This window comes from Enhydra lutris, unplaced genomic scaffold (genome assembly GCF_002288905.1).
Source record: "Enhydra lutris kenyoni isolate GAN:26980312 unplaced genomic scaffold, ASM228890v2 scaffoldscaffold28, whole genome shotgun sequence".
NCBI classification, from domain to species: domain Eukaryota; kingdom Metazoa; phylum Chordata; class Mammalia; order Carnivora; family Mustelidae; genus Enhydra; species Enhydra lutris.
This window is the reverse complement of record NW_019154112.1, coordinates 8,661,462-8,677,422: the sequence shown is the minus strand read 5'-3', so window position 1 is coordinate 8,677,422 and position 15,961 is coordinate 8,661,462. Positions and strand designations below refer to the sequence as shown.

Sequence of the window (15,961 nt, the reverse complement as noted above, 5' to 3'; positions counted from 1 at the left end):
TATCAATGATATCACTGTCATTAATCATGAACTCGTGCTCTTATTCCCAGGAGTTTTAGAGATACAATGAGATACTTGGACTCCTCAACCTCATTCCAGGGAATAGGATGGAAGAGAGGTGTGACAGGTGTGCAGGGGAGACAGGGTAGGGTGAGGGGACAGGCCATACCTCTCAGTCCTGCTGGGGAGATATCCTGCAGTTTCCGACTCTCTCCCTTCTGGTCTGGCCGGTCTCCCATGGGTTTTCGGGGTCTTAGCAGTTGCTATTTCAAAGCTTTAATAAGAGAAGGATTTACAGAAGGAACACATTTTTCTTGATTTTCTTCTCAGAGAAAATGAAGGCTGTGCAGAGTATGTAACACAGGTAAATGTGCTCTTTTAGGGAGTGAGTCTGATATTTTATGAAGCTGTGGGGAATTATCAAGCTCCAAGGATGCCGTGTGATAGTGTCAGAAGTCAGAATGTAGATATGCTCTAATCCAGACCCTTCAATTTATTCATAAGAAAATCAAGACCTACCAGAAAGTGAGGTGCTTGTCTGAGGACACACAGCTCATTTGTAAAGAGTAGGGACCCTACACCGTGTTGCACAGACCTGTATTTGCTAAAATGGGTTGTTAAAAATACCATCCAACACTAGTCCCGGACAGTTGTGATCAATTTCCCAGGCACCTATTTTACTCCAGGAGAATTCATACTGTATACAATATGAAAACAAAATCTTCCTCAACAAGTGATTGAAGCCACAGTGTACCCAGCACCCTTCTAAGAGTCCTTGTTCACACCAGTTGGATCAGAACCGCTTTCTAAACCATGGATAACTTGAGCTAACGTGCGGTCTACAGTTCTGGGTTACGTATGGGCACTGTTGGTCTTGCTAAGGAAAAATGCCAGCTCAGGTCTGTGCCACAAAGAATATATGTTTGAAAGTTGGGTACACTTTGTATAAGGAATACTGCTTCTGTGGATCTTGCTCGAAAAGAATTACTTAAGGTACTTTATTCCCCATCCTCCGTTATCAAGTGCCGTAAATGTATTCACTGGTTTATCATCATTTCTCTTCTGCCTACACGCACCTGAAGGAAAGAACAAGGGGAAGCATCAAGCAGGTTTGTGATTTCTCTTCTGCTCCATGTTTGTTTATAAATCTGATGCCTAACCGATGTTTTAAATGTATCTCATGTGAGTAAAATTGATCAACAAATACAAGATGATTAAAAGTGACCTTTCACAAGATTGCCTGCAAAGGTTGCTGTTTCATTGATTTGCCCCCCCTCCTTGGAAGCATCAGTGTCTCCCTAACTCACCGCTTCTTATAATCGGCAGGGTATGGAAAATTCTTGGGGAAAAATAATAATTATGGCCTTTGGTTATTCCTTGGTACCCTTTTTCTCAGACAGAAGTCTTATCGAAGTATTCAAATTCTGGGAAGCACTGTAAGATATATTCCCCTTCATCAGGGTCCTTTTAGAATAAGAAAATGGGTTTTTTGGGCAAAAGGAACACTGTGTACAGGAGGTAAGAACAAGCTCTCTGTGACATCTCCAGCTCATTAAGCACTGGTTTACTTGAATAATACGATTCAGAGGAAGAGCCTCCCCCCGCTACCACTGCCCTATCCTTTAGGAAGAAGACAATCCTCCCAGAAACTTCACCAAATAATTTATGGCCATTCTTTCATGCCCTTCAAGGAAATGCCTTATCAGACTAAAGAGCAGAGAGTTAGACCAGGAAGAATTGGAGGTGAAAGAGAACATTTTATTCTGTGTTAGTGAGTATCAGAAAGAGTCTGGATTTGGGAGCAAAGCCCCAAAGGACAGAACCAGGTAGATCTTGGCACTGATGGTGTGAGGAGTAGCAGAGGCAGAACCAGCAGGAGAATCCCAGGTGCCTGGAAGGGAAGAAGAAAAAAAAATTTCTATCATTGCTACTTGTTTCAGTAATGAGGACACAGAGGCATTCCACCAGGGCAGAGTCGGCCCCTGGGTGGGGACCAGTGGGAGTCCTGGGAAGGTCCCTTAGTTTTGTACTGTCATACTAGACATTAATTATAATCTATTCATACCATACTAAAACCAGTTTCAAAAGGTCACTTGGAATCATGAGGTTCTGGGTCCTCCATTTCTGCATTATATGAACACTTAAAAAGATTCACAAGCCAGAATCTAATTGCACCCATGATGAGAGACAGATGTGGCAGGGTGCACAACACTCCTTTGAAGTAGGTAAGCCTACACTGGGATGGCATTAAAAACCCTTCTCTTACTTGGCAGACAAAGAGTTAGAGCCAAGGTCACTAGATATTCCTGGGTGATATTTCCAGAAAGTTTTAGTAGCCTAAAGATTTGATCTTCTCTACTTTAGAGATATTTCTGCCCAAAGAGAGGTTCTGGTCATTAGACTGAGAACATTCTTTGAATAGACTCCAGAAGAGGCAATCTCTACAATTCTGGCCATTTAGTCCTTTTGTCTAGATGCCCTGCAAACCCCGCCATCCTTCTGTTTTACTTGAAAAGAGTTACACAAATAAATCATAGCCATTATAAGCCATTTAGTCTATTTGGTGATATTTGAAAAGCTTGCCTTTTTTTAGGAGCTATCCCTTTACAGATCGTGTCAAAGGGTAATTTGTCTCCAAATCCTAAAGGCAGAGACTATCTCTGGCACAAACTCCATAGCTACCTGAGAGTAAGGTCACCTGTCTTGGTTTCATCCTCCAAAACAGAGCTGTTGACACCTAAAGGGGAAGTCTGTGAATCACGTGGAGGTTCTTTGCAGAAGTGTGACCTGGTATGACAGTCCTGAGAGAGGGGTTCCCTTGGGCTGACACGATATTGCACTTTTTCCAAATGTTACCAAGGCAGGAAGCAAAGACAAAATTAAAGTGTAACTATGGAGCTTCTGTTCCTCACTCCAAAAATGAACATCCCAATCAGCTGTCACGATTCAAAAAGACCACCGACCAAATTTTTTACATTTCATGATGTTCATTTATAGCTAAAACATCAAAATTTATTCTACATACTTGTGACTAAGGGTGTCAAAAATGACTCACATGTAGTTTTGAACATACACAGAAACACCAAGGTATGTTACACAGACATTTCTTGCTTCTCTAGGGTCATTGGACACTTGGCAAAAACCCCATGAAATGTCATTACCATTTATCTGGCATGCATGCCTTACTTGATTGTCCTACTTCATACACGTAGGTCTTCTGTCCCCCAGTGATGCATCACATCTCCCTGTGCAAAGCTAGGACTGAGAATGTGCTCAATAAACAGTTCTTGGATAGAGTAATAAAATGTCCGTGACCTCAAGTAGCTCACGTAGAAAGAGAAAACACCAATAAAAACAGGAAAGAGGAAATATACAAAAAGACAATGAGGTAATAAGAACACTTCAATAATCTGAAGGAAACAAGCCAAAGCTCCCATTTTAACCTGACTTAAGCTTTCACCTTGCTGGGTTCCATAGGCAGTGGAATTTATGATACTGCATAAGGAATGCAGAAAGACTATTATATTAACAGTAGCAACAGTACCATCTTAAGAAAAACAAATTTGCCCTTACTCAAGCAAAATATGCACAAAGGAAAATGCATTTATAATGAGGATTGTTTCTTGGAAGAGAGCAGGTTTGGGTCCAGGCTATTGTTGATTAATCCTGGACACGATTTCAAATGGATTGACCGCCACCCAAGCGCAAAGCCCTTTACTGTGTTTGGGGCCATTGCAATACTGATGGCGATTCAGATAAGCAGAAGAAATAAACTTCAGCCAACTCTATCTTCCGGATATCTCAGAGCCTGAAGTCTCCTAAAATCTTTTGTCATGGCTTTTCAATTGTGTTAAGAACTGGGAGTAATTCAAGCGTAGATGGGTTTAGTACAGTAGCCACTAACTTTTTCCTGGTCCCTGGCATTTTTTCCTCTGAATAACCAGGCCATACTCGGAGAGGCTTTTCTCACTGCAAAATGTAGTGAGGCATCACACACATTCATATACCCCCATAGCCAACTAGGTTCCCATCTTTGGAATTTTCTGGTTAGAGAGAGTTTTGTCTTTCTACCCTGAGGTTAGGGTATGTTTAACCAAATTTGGGCTAGGGAAAGACATCCAGTTCCGTGATGCTTTTGTATTATTTGCAACAGGTCCAAAATTTTTCTTTAAAAATATAAACCATCAGTCTCAAGAGGAGCTCAACCGAACAACAGTTGAAATAGTGTCTCTTTGAGACATTAAAATGATGTCTTTGGTACAGGGTCAGGTATAAATTACTATTAGTCTCAATTGAGCCTGCTCTTTTCTTCCCCTGCTTAGACCATAAACACAACTTCTTTAGCATCATTTAATGATTCATTTGTTTTCCTTTATCTTCCCATTGAAACAGTTCTAATCTCATATGTGGTGAAGAAGTTTATTGATTTTAGTGTAATAATTATCCCATTGAGTATCTTCTCCAACTCATTTTTTTAAACCGGATGGTTTTTCTCTGTTTTGGTACAAATTGTCACTTTCAGAAAATAGAATATTCACCTATAAACCCATCTAACCAAATTAAGCCAGTATTCTCACCTTGAGATTTTTAGGTCCTCCTCCCTTCCTCCTTGACTTAGCCATCTTGCACGCACCGCCACAAAAAGACTCTTACTTCTTCCTACCTATGTTAGGTTTTTATTGCTACAAGAATAGATCATGCCAACGGAAGTTTAGGGATTTTCTATAAATCTCACTACCTCTGCCTACCCTGGCTCCTTAATCAACAATTGTTGGCTATGTGCATGCTTCATAGTTAAGCTACCCTGATCACCGTTTAGGTGATCATATATAGGCTTTATATAGATCTTTATATAGATCATCTATAGGCTTTAAATAGAACCCTGTCAGACTTCTTATTAGACTATCTAAAGTTGCTTGAACAGGTTCTTGTGAGAGTGTTATAAAGATGCATGCCTTAAAAGTTAAAGCATAAATGATATATTTTTTAATTACATTATCATCTTCTGCTGTGATCCACTGAGTGCTTTGTCCAAATTGCTCCTACGTGGTTGGCTTTATTAGGTTCTGAGATGTGTGGTTCTTAAGACAGAACTCTAGAATGCAGAGAGAAAAGACTGCGTTCTTGTATTTCTTGGGCGTTTGTTTTCCACTATTTACATTTTCTTTCTTCTGTGTGCAAAGAATGATCTGCATGTGTTGTTAAACCAAGTAAGACTACACTTTTTTTTTTCCAGCATAATCAACTTGTGTCCTTATGGGCAAAATGTTAGATTTTTTCAAAAACAATCTTTTGAAAATGGTTTCTCCTTCCGTTCACATTTATTGATAGAGGGAAAGGATTTAGTCTTTTAAAAACACATCAAAAGACGTACAATAAAAACTCTTTTTTTAACAAGCTAGTGACTTAGAATCTTCTGACTTTTTAAAGCATGTATTCTGACAATTAGTTATTGATATTAACTATAACTACAGGTGTTTTATGCAAATCAAGAACTTTTTTAACTTTTTTAATATTTCAAAGCAACTCATTGGTTCCTATAAATATTTATTTTTCAAAGTTCTGAAATTATTTGTCCCTCGTTTATACTGCATTGGATTGCAAAGGTTGCTATATTTTAAAATATTTATGTTCTTATTTTCACATGACTCTGATGCTAACACACAGGCTACCATCGTTTGTAATGCCTGCTTCACATCCAGTCCTTTCAGCCTCACCATTAAGAGCACTGATTATACTCCAAGCAGCACACTTAAGCTACATAGTTAGTACTTACTGCTTAAATAGTCTGTGTACTTAGATCTGAAAAACAATAAAGCCAAATGGCGTTGTTGTTCTAAAAAGAAATCCCTGAGCACTTTCGTGGTGGTGAAATGCTTAGTAATGTGCTGCTCTATCTCCCTCACTCCTAGTAAGTTCTGTAGTAATAAGCAGAAGCTCTTCAGAATGTACACCTCACGGAAGCAGAGGTACCCAGCATCCCGGCTATTGACATGAAATTTGAGAATGCCAACTAACCTCAGGTGCATGACCAGGTTCTACCGCCATCCTACCTGAGCCCCGCTCAGAGACTCACTCTTCCTAAGGACTTCTTGAATGAGGTTTTCAAGCCGCTTGTTATTTTCCTTGTTGCCTGTTGCCTGCTTTGATACTCTAGCCCAGGGCCAGATAGGCAGGGTCGCGCACAGCCCTGGCTGTCGGCCCCTTGGCGCCTCCTTGTGGTGGGACGGCTGCTGAACTGCTGCACGCACTGGATTGTTACAGCTCAGTCGCCATATTGTGCCTGAGGCGAGAATTTGTAGAATGCTTATCCTGTGAAGGGCTAACACCCTAATTAAGTATTAACAAGGACTACAGCGTTCTAAATCCAAGAGGATTACTGTGGGGTTACGGTAATGCCACCCAGTTCCCTGGCAGGGAACATCCAGTAGTAGCCTGCATGCTGGGCCATTTGAGGGACTTGTCCATCTGGTTCCTAGAGGGGAAGAATTCCCCTGCACAGTCCCCCATCGCTGTGCAGGCGCCCCCTCGTCGAGTCCTCAGCTGGGGAGGTGGGACTGCATACTCAAAGATGCCACAATCAATGACTACAATGCCCTTTGGGTTACATTCTCCAGAAAGAGACCTTCTTGTTTGTATCCTAGGAATAATCTTTGACAATCTTCCTAAAATCACTGTTCCATGAATCTTTCTCAAAAATCATGTTTATAGGGGGCTCTTGGCTGGCAGAGCATGTGATTCTCAATCTCAGGGTCATGGGTTCAAGCCCCACGTTGGGCATGGAGCCTACTTAAAAAAAAAAAAAAAGTGTTTATAAATATGACAAAAAGTAAGAAAGTAATGAAAACTTGAATGAACCAGTAAAGAGTCTATCTTTTTAATCAGTGTGCATTTTCAATAACAGCCATCTAATCAGTTTAACAGTCATCTAATCAAGATGTTCTGTTGATTTCCAAACGGGGAAAAGAAGCAGAAAAACTAATAGAAGTGAGCTTTTTTTGTAAGAACAGGTCTTTGTTTTGGAGAACAAAATTTTGCCTGGTTAAAAAATTCTGGGTTAAGATTTTATTCTTAATTTTGATACAATTATGTCAAAAGAGAGAGTGAAAACATTAATTTTTTTCTAATTTCATATGTAATATGTTGGATTCACTTTAAAATGATTTTTGATAATTCTTTTCATATTATACATTGGCAAATATTCATGCAGTTAAGAAGGACAAAAAGGGACATGGTACCTAGAACTCATTTATATCAACTTTAAGTACTTTAAATAGTACTAAGATTCAGAGAAAAATATTATTTCCACTTTCCATGAGTTATTAAAGATGCATCAAAACGTTTCAGAGGCAACTTTTAAAAAGTATTTGTATAGGAGCAATATTGTTTTTAAATATTTCATTATTGCCAATCAGCCATGGAGGGTTTGACGCTGATACTTATTTCCAACTTTTTTACTTTTTCAGTAATTGAAATTTTAAAAAAAGAAAAAACGAAATTTCATATTAAATGGTTTTATGATGTTTTCATCAGTTTCCTCTTCACTTAGTTGGTATAAGAAACAGATATATTGTTAAAGATTAAGAAAGTAATTTGATATTAACGAAACCCAACCTTCTGTAGTAATTAGCATCTGTGAGTTCCAGAAAAGGTAACCAAGTAGATAAAGTATAGTGAGAACATTTGTAGTGATGGCTATGTAAACTTCAGCCATTCGTTAATCTAAATAAAGGTGCAGAGTTGAGCATATGTTCCTGATTCCGATCATCATAAATTTAAATGATGGAACAGATGTGCTGAAACTGAAGAGAGATGTGAAATTTTTACTATTTAAAAAAAATAAAATAAAAATGTTGAGAAGAGTAGACATTTTGGGCCCTATCCCTTTTATGTCTTTGAGGATTTGTTTAAATGATTTGAAGGTTTGGGATGACATGGAGAACCCAGCCTCGGCATAAAAAGATGCAGTTTTATATGTTATTGTTGCTGTTGTTTGATGTGATCCACCATTTAATCATGCATTCGTCTGGTGCAGAGAAAGCCTTTGACTGACGGGATTGTTTTAAAGAACCCTTGAACCCACCCGACCCCATCACAAAACTGCCCAGCCTGTTCTCTGCATGTGCCTTCAGCTAGTCGTGCTGGGTTTAGCTACATCTGCATTTCCGAGGGGAGCTGTCCGTGGCATGGTCGACTTGTTTATTGTTACCAGGACTTTCTGATCACCACAGTTCATTATTTGATTTGTTTTCATGTAAACACATAAAATGTGGTGTCTTTTTAGAATATCATTTGTTAAGCAACTAGGCATGGAAAAATAAATGTTACTGTTTCTTGTTAGCTACAAAACACATAACCACTAAACACATTTGCTGTTGGCATGCTGCAGCTGGGGACAGTGGACGTTGCGGTAAGTGGAAAAAACCAGGGCTCCACTTCGTCTCAGATAACCCGAGTCCATGAGAACACTGCCTCCTTCATGCCCCACGAAGGCTGCAGCACGAATGCGGGTCTTGGCCTCTCAGAGCAGCTGCTCCAAGTACTGCCTTCAGACCCTAGACCCTTCACCCTTCATTTCCTCAGACCCCCAAGTGGCCTGGGCCTCTCACTAGGCACCAGTGTCGTTCTCTGATGAACAACACAGTGCTTTATAAATGAAACAAAAAAAGAACACAAACAAAATGGGGACACAGCACCTCTTACAGTCCACTTGGTTCCCACAAAAATCCCTTAGCCGTGTTGCTATTTTCATCCTTATGTTAGAGATGAGGACTGCCAAACTCCAAGCCTCTTTGATTCCAACCTGCCCTTCCCACCACCTCACACAGCATCTTTTGAGGAGGAAATCGTGGAGATGCACTTTGGGTTTTGTTGTTGTTGTTAATGCTTCCTTTATCAACCCACGGCATTTCAGTTCTCGCTGGCATCTGAGAACTGAATGTCGGAACAAATATAATTCACCGGTAGCTGCCACAGCAAATCAATAACCTGTTTAATAGCAGGAAATTTTGTTAGTGAACATAACATCTCATTCCGTTAATCAGTCATCACATTCATTATATGTTGGGGCTGTTCTACATTGTGTGGTTTTTGTCTCACAAGAATGAATGCAAGCATAAAAGAAACGGGTGTTAAATGTTGTATGTTTGCTCTTATATATGCAGTACTACCAACCGCTAGGAGATTGCATGAATTTATGGATATCATAATCTTGCCTGGAATATGAAATGCATGCAGAATATAGATATATGTGTATACGTAACTGTCATCCCTGTAGAAATGCTCAGAAATTACAAAGAGTTATGCTCCCAAATAAAAAATTACTTTCTTTAAATATCCAAAGTCAAGGTCAAAGCTAAAAATCTGTTTCTAAAGCAAACACCGAACCAGTTCTTGGTTATGTCCAGTGTAATTGTGTCCAAACTACCGTACCCGATGTTGATTCTTTCTGTGATGAATCCAGGAAAGGGTGTGCCACCTAGACAGTGAGATTAAGTTCAAACAAATGCAAACAGATTAAATAAAGCTCCGGTTTTCAATAAGGGAAGACTATATTGCTGTGCTCCTACTCGCTGAAAACATGTTGTCTATTGAAATATAGTATACGGTCTCATCAAAGTATTTACCCAAGTGGAGTGGAAGAAATTGCTTGAAATGGAATAATCATGCCTCTGTTGTCCACAGTCAGAAGCTAAGTTTTAAGGAGCGAGTACGCATGGCTAGCCCAAGGGGCCAGAGTATTAAGAGCAGACAAGCGTCCGTAGGTGACAGGAGGTCCCCGAGCACCGACATCACCGCCGAGGGCAGCCCCACCAAAGTGCAGAAGAGCTGGAGCTTCAACGACCGAACCCGCTTCCGGCCCTCGCTGCGCCTCAAAAGTTCTCAGCCCAAACCGGTGATAGACGGTAAGCCCTATTTTTCCATAACTGTGTTTAATTGGATAGGCTATCGTGAGCGAGATTATGAAGTAATTAATTCTCCATGGTACCAGTTGAAGATAGAAGAAAACAACCCCAAGGAAGGAATTGTTTGTTGGTTTTATTGGAAATTTATTCAGTGCCTTGGGCAAATGTACAGAACATAAGTTTACTTTTGGGAGCAACTTTGGCAGCTAAATCTACATTTCAAAGGAGTCAAACAAAATGTGGTTACTTCTTCACTCTTATCTACAACACGCTGTTATTTCTCAGACAAAGTCCCTATCAAGTTCAACTTGACTGTCCTTCTCACGTATAGGTTATGTCTGACCAGCCAAGATCTGTGGCCAGAGATGACCAGGTGGTCTGTGAATGACTTGAAGCACAGTCAGAAGGGTCACAATAACTTTCTGGACAACAGTGAAGATGCTGTTCCCTTCTCTATCCTCTCTCCACCCCTAAATCAGAGACCACCGCTTATCTTCCTTAGCGAGATTCCTGTTGAAAGTTCTTACCTAATGCTAAGTAGAATTCAAGTTCTTCTCCCAAGAGCAGCCAACCTACTTTATTCGCCATACAATGTTTCAGAAGTGTACTTGCTAACACATTTTATTGAGTGCCACATCATTTTCATGTTTATAAAGCAGTTTCTTTTTCACATAAGATTAGCTTGGTTTTCCTTTTAAGTATGCCCCCCTGGGATCTCTCTTTTTTTTTTTTTAAAGATTTTATTTATGTATTTGAGAAAGAGAGAGAGATCACAAGTAGGCAGAGAGGCAGGCAGAGAGAGGGGGAAGCAGGCTTCCTGCTAAGCAGAGAGCCTGATGTGGGGCTCGATTCCAGGACCCTGAGACCATGCCCTGAGCCGAAGGCAGAGGCTTAACCCACTGAGCCACCCAGGGGCCCCCCTCTGAGATCTCTTAAACTGGGGGAAGAACCAAGGTCAAATAGCATCTTCCATGAATGCATAAAAACTGCAAAGGCTATCGGCCCTCCTGTTCTCGTTCCCTGGTGTAACCTGTATTTTCCCAGGCTCTGAAAGCCTGAGGGATAAAATTAACAACCAGGGGTTATAATCTCTGTGATCTCAGGCTCCCTGGAACCTCGGCCTACGGGTTCCTCCCAGCTCATTCAGAGATCCCCAGGGCTATCCCTCCCACTCTCCAGTGAGCAGCACGAGTCCCCTCTGCACACCTCTTCATTCTCCACAACTCCGTGGATGCCGTGCTTTCCAAGTGGACGCCTCGCTGCTGAGCACCACATTCCTGGTAGAGCGGGCAGCTCCTGTCTTGGAGGCAGGACAGGCTGACGCTGCCAGGCGTCCCTCCACCTGTCACTCTGCTAAGGTAGGAAATGCTTCCTCCACCAACCCTGGACACTCCCCTTCAAGCCTTTGAGTGTCTGGAGTCACTGGAGGCACCGATTTTCAGTGTCCTCTGGTTTCCACACTCGCCTGCTCAGGAATTTGGCTGAAAGCCCATGAACAGCTGAGTCAAGAGTTACCCGTTACAGGGCTTTATGTTGCACTCAAAATAGACTTTCTGAATATAAATGGATGCATCATTTCTGGAAGGCGATTTGGCAACATATATCAAAAGCCTAAGCCTGGACACATCCCACCCACCGATTCCATTTCTAGGATATAATCAATATAATAAAACAATATCAGACATTAGAAATGGTGCTACAAATCAAAAATTATTGACATGAAAAGGTGAGCATAAAAAATAAATTGTTCCCTTTTGCTGTGTGTGTGTGTGTGTGTGTGTGTGTGTGTGTGTGTGTGTAAATTCATGTACTTACAGGAAAAAGTCTGGAAATATTTATAGCAATATATGAACAATTACCTCCAAGTGATGAGGTCATAGTTATACTTTCTTTCTTCATTTTGTCTGTATTTCCTATTATTTCTACAATGAACATGTAAAGCTTTTGCAAAAGAAAACAAAGGATGATTTTCTATTAAAAACTTGGACCTTCTTTTCACCCAATACCCTCCCCTTCCCCGATTCTAGGGACCCTTGGTCTAACACCCCTCTCCTTAGGGTGATTCCCCCCACACACACCCCTCTGCCAAGAGGTAGAAGGACTGCCCTGTCTTAGTGCTTAGCCTCTGTTGAGTGTAGACATGGATTGTCTAATGAAGTTGAACATACCGCAAATAGAGCTCTATTAGGCTCTAGGGTTGCCATAACAAAGTAGCACAGCTAGCGTAGCATAAACAACAGAAATTTATTTTCTCACGGTTCTGGAGGCTAGAAGTCCGAGAATCTCCTTGGCATTTAATGGCTACCTTCTCCCTGTGTCTTCACTTCATCTTCCCTCCATGCACAGCTGTGTCCAGATTTCATCTTCTTTTTTTAAAAGGTTTAATTTATCTATTTGAGAGAAAGAGAGAGAGTGAGAATGTGCAGAAGCCTGGGAAGAAGCAAAGGGAGAGAAAAACGGACTCCCTGCTGAGCGGGGAGCCAGATACAGGACTTGATCCCAGGACCCTGGGATCATGCCCTGAGCCAAAGGCAGATGCTTAACTTACTAAGCCACCCAGGTGCCCCAGATTTCTTTTTCTTATAAGGACAACAGTGATATTGGATTATAGCACACCCTAGTCAGCTCATTTTAACTTAATTGTGTCCTTAAAGACCCTATCTCCACAGAGAGTTACATTCCAAGCTACTAGGGTTTAGGACTTCAACATAGGAATTTTGGTGGGACATAATTCAGCCTAACAGAGCTCCTGCTCACACACATCATAGCATTCCTGGGCAAGCCGGGGTGTTGTGGCCCTTATCTTCAAATCTAACCCTGGATTCACACTGTGCTAGAAATGCATACATGACCCACAGTGGGTCCATACTCTTCCAATAGGGGCTTCAAAAAATACTCGACTTTGTACTGTGAGGTCCTTAAGGTTGGCTGAGCACATCTAAATAAAAAATCAATAGGATCTGAATTCTGAATATGGAAAGTGAATTCTACTTGTATATTCGGCCAGAGGGAAAGCACTTTTCAAAGACTGCTAATGTCGGCGCTATCCATCACGGTATTTCAGTTACTGCAAAGATGTCTCAGAGGTCAGACGGATAGAAAGAGAAGTCCTATTCTTTAACAAGTAACAAATCAGAAAGGTCTCCTGCCATCCATTTTCTACATCATTTCATACAAATGCAGTTCTGTTTGGTTAGAAAGGAATTGCTTTTCCCTGGTTGATGCCCATCTCAGTTGGTTCTGAGTTCCCCCAAGTGACAGGAGGCCTGATTGCTGTTCTGCCAAGGTAGCTTTGTCGGCTGCCCACCTGCAGGAGATCATGACTCCTGACTCCTCATTTTATCCAATAGTCCAGAATCTTTATCCCTGAGTTAACTCAATGCTAGGACTTGGGAAAATGGAAGTTTCTTTTTAGAGGGAAAAAAAAACAAGTAAAGTAGCTATCAAATAAATGTAGACTTCAATTATACATTTTTCTTTATACTGCCCCTCCTGGTTTTAAGTATGTCTACAAACCACTTACTACCCATAGAAAATAATACATAACACCACAGTCAGCTCCCGATTATTCCAGACCTATTTGCTCATTCACTTCTGGGGCTCTTTTCTTCTACTTCTCTCCTTCCTGTAGATATTTTAGGCATTTCTTTTTTTTTTTTTAAGATTTTGTTTATTTATTTGACGACAGAGATCACAAGTAGGCAGAGAGGCAGGCAGAGAGAGAGAGAGGGAAGCTGGCTCCCCGCTGAGCAGAGAGTCCAATGCGGGGTTCGATCCCAGGAGTCCGGGATCATGACCTGAGCCGAAGACAAAGGCTTTAACCCACTGAGCCATCCAGGTCCCCCTTTTTAGGCATTTCATTGCCCATGAACAGCTCAAAGAGAGTGGATGAATAGCAAAAAGAATAATGAAAAGACTAATTGGCCTTTGAGTTTAATAACGAAGTTACATCCAGAAAACATATTGAGTTAATAACTAAGTTACATTCAGAAAATAAGAGACATGATCATAGAAAAACAAAGGAAATTTAGGGTTAATCCATAAGCTTTAATAATTCCTGCCAAATCTGATACCCTTTACTACAGATGGCATTATTTTTATAATTTAATAACTTACAAAAGCTATTAAACATTGCATGTTGGACTTTCTTGACTATAATTGTTTGTGTAATTTACATATGACACTTAAAAGGGGCATAACTATCTTCCAATAGTCTACATTCGTGTACACAGAGAAGTAGAAAGTAATAGGCAGATGTTGAAGCCATAAATTAACAGATGGCAAAAGGAAGAAAGTGAACGGTAAGGGACTGGTGTGGTATTGCCATAACAAATTTCTTTTGACCGGAATGGTATGAATAGTATTTTTAGTTTATAAATCCAGTAATAAGAGAGAGAAATTTTCCATTGGTCAACCAATAGTAAATAAGCCTCTTCATATAATTTTTAAAAGTAGATAGGATATGACTTTTTTTAGATTCCACATACAAGTGCAATCAGGCAGGTTTTTTTCTTTCTGTGTCTGGCTTATTTCACTTAGCATAATGTCCTCCAGGTTTATCCATTTTTGTTGCAAATGGGATGTTGTTCTTTTTTAAGGATGAATAATATTCTTTTATATAATTATACCACAATTTCATTTCACTGTGTATGTCTATCAGGTCATCATGTTGTACACTTCAAGCATACCCAGTTTTTTTTTTTTTAAGATTTTATTTATTTATTTGAAAGAGAAAGAGTGAGATCGAGTTGGGGAAGGGGCAGAGAGAAAAGCAGGCCCCCCCCACCCCAGCAGGGATCTCTATGTGGGGCTTGACCCTAGGATCCCAGGATCATGACCTGAGCCAAATACAGACACTTAACCAACTGAGCCACCCAGGTGCCCTGTGATTTTTATTTTTAAAATAAATTTTTAAAAAATTAGATAGGATAGAAATTATATTTTTCTCTCAATATATACAATAATAATGATAAAAGTAACATTTACTGGATCCTTCTCTGTGGCAGGCAATGTTCCAGTGCTTTAGTTCTCTCATTTCATTCAATTTTTCCAGTACCCCTATGAAATAGTTTCATTATTATCCCCATTTTATGGATGAGAAAACTGAGTAACTTACCTAAAGCTGAGTAACTTACCTAAGACTAACAGATACAAGAAAGCCACAATATACACCCACTCAACCTAATTTCACAGCATTGCCTTCAGACACATTCATTGAAATGCTCCCTAATGGCATATCTTTCTTTCATTTCCTCTTTTTCCCTGCCACCCACCCCTCACCCACTTTCACTCTTCCATTTTCAGTTGGTCAATCTCCTTCCTATAGAAACCATTTGACATTGCCACTATCCCATCCCGTCTTTCTCCCAACCCCACTGCCAAACCTCTGAACTATATCATCTTCAAAGACTACCAGAGGTGGAAGATGAGGCAAATTGAGGAAATGGCCTTTAGATGATCCTCTCTGTTTTGGTCAGTATCTGGGCAGAGCCTTGGGATAATAGACGTGCTGATCTGTGTCTGTTTACCCTGGGAGGAAGGCAAATGGTGAGGTCATGTGAGGTCGGTTTCAAGATGCAAAAGGGTGTGTCAGGAGATGGACAACAGACAACCGAATGGAAGCTGACAGACTTCAAGTTAAAGGAATACCAAGCAGCCAAAATCCACAAGAGTGAAACTACAGTAGAGACAGGAAAGTCCAGATTTCTGGTGACCAGTTTGCAGTCGAGGAGGGCTACACTTGCTGGACCCTCCTGTCCTTAGGAATGCCTTTCAGAACCGCACTCAAAGAGTACAATAATCTTGACAGAGACGTGTCCCACATACTTGCGGGTTTTCAACCTGTTCGACATTGCTTCTGCTTCAGGGGAACATACCGATTCTGCCGAACAATCCTGAGGGTTCATTGCTGCGGGAGGCGCATCCTCCCCAGGTATTTACGAGAAAGACTGGCATGACCCTGGGTGCAGGAGGTATATGGGGTTCACCCAAGCAGAGGCTGGATGGGCTGAAGATATGGAATAATTTGCAGTGGTCGGAGCGGGGGGTCTCCCTGG

General features: G+C 40.8%; 1 protein-coding gene across 5 annotated transcripts in view; it reads left to right on the top strand.

Annotated features, from left to right (window-relative positions):
- The window catches only part of LOC111152345 (potassium voltage-gated channel subfamily Q member 5), a 530,797-nt gene that overhangs the window by 461,013 nt on the left and 53,823 nt on the right, over nt 1-15,961 (top strand). Inside the window, exons 9-11 of one of the 5 annotated variants that reach the window (XM_022510849.1) lie at nt 1,083-1,109; nt 5,913-5,969; nt 9,685-9,905. In XM_022510849.1, the coding sequence (XP_022366557.1) occupies nt 1,083-1,109; nt 5,913-5,969; nt 9,685-9,905 (305 nt within the window). The remainder of the gene's footprint in view (nt 1-1,082; nt 1,110-5,912; nt 5,970-9,684; nt 9,906-15,961) is intronic. The other 4 variants (XM_022510851.1, XM_022510850.1, XM_022510852.1 and 1 more) reach the window with 4 other exon arrangements.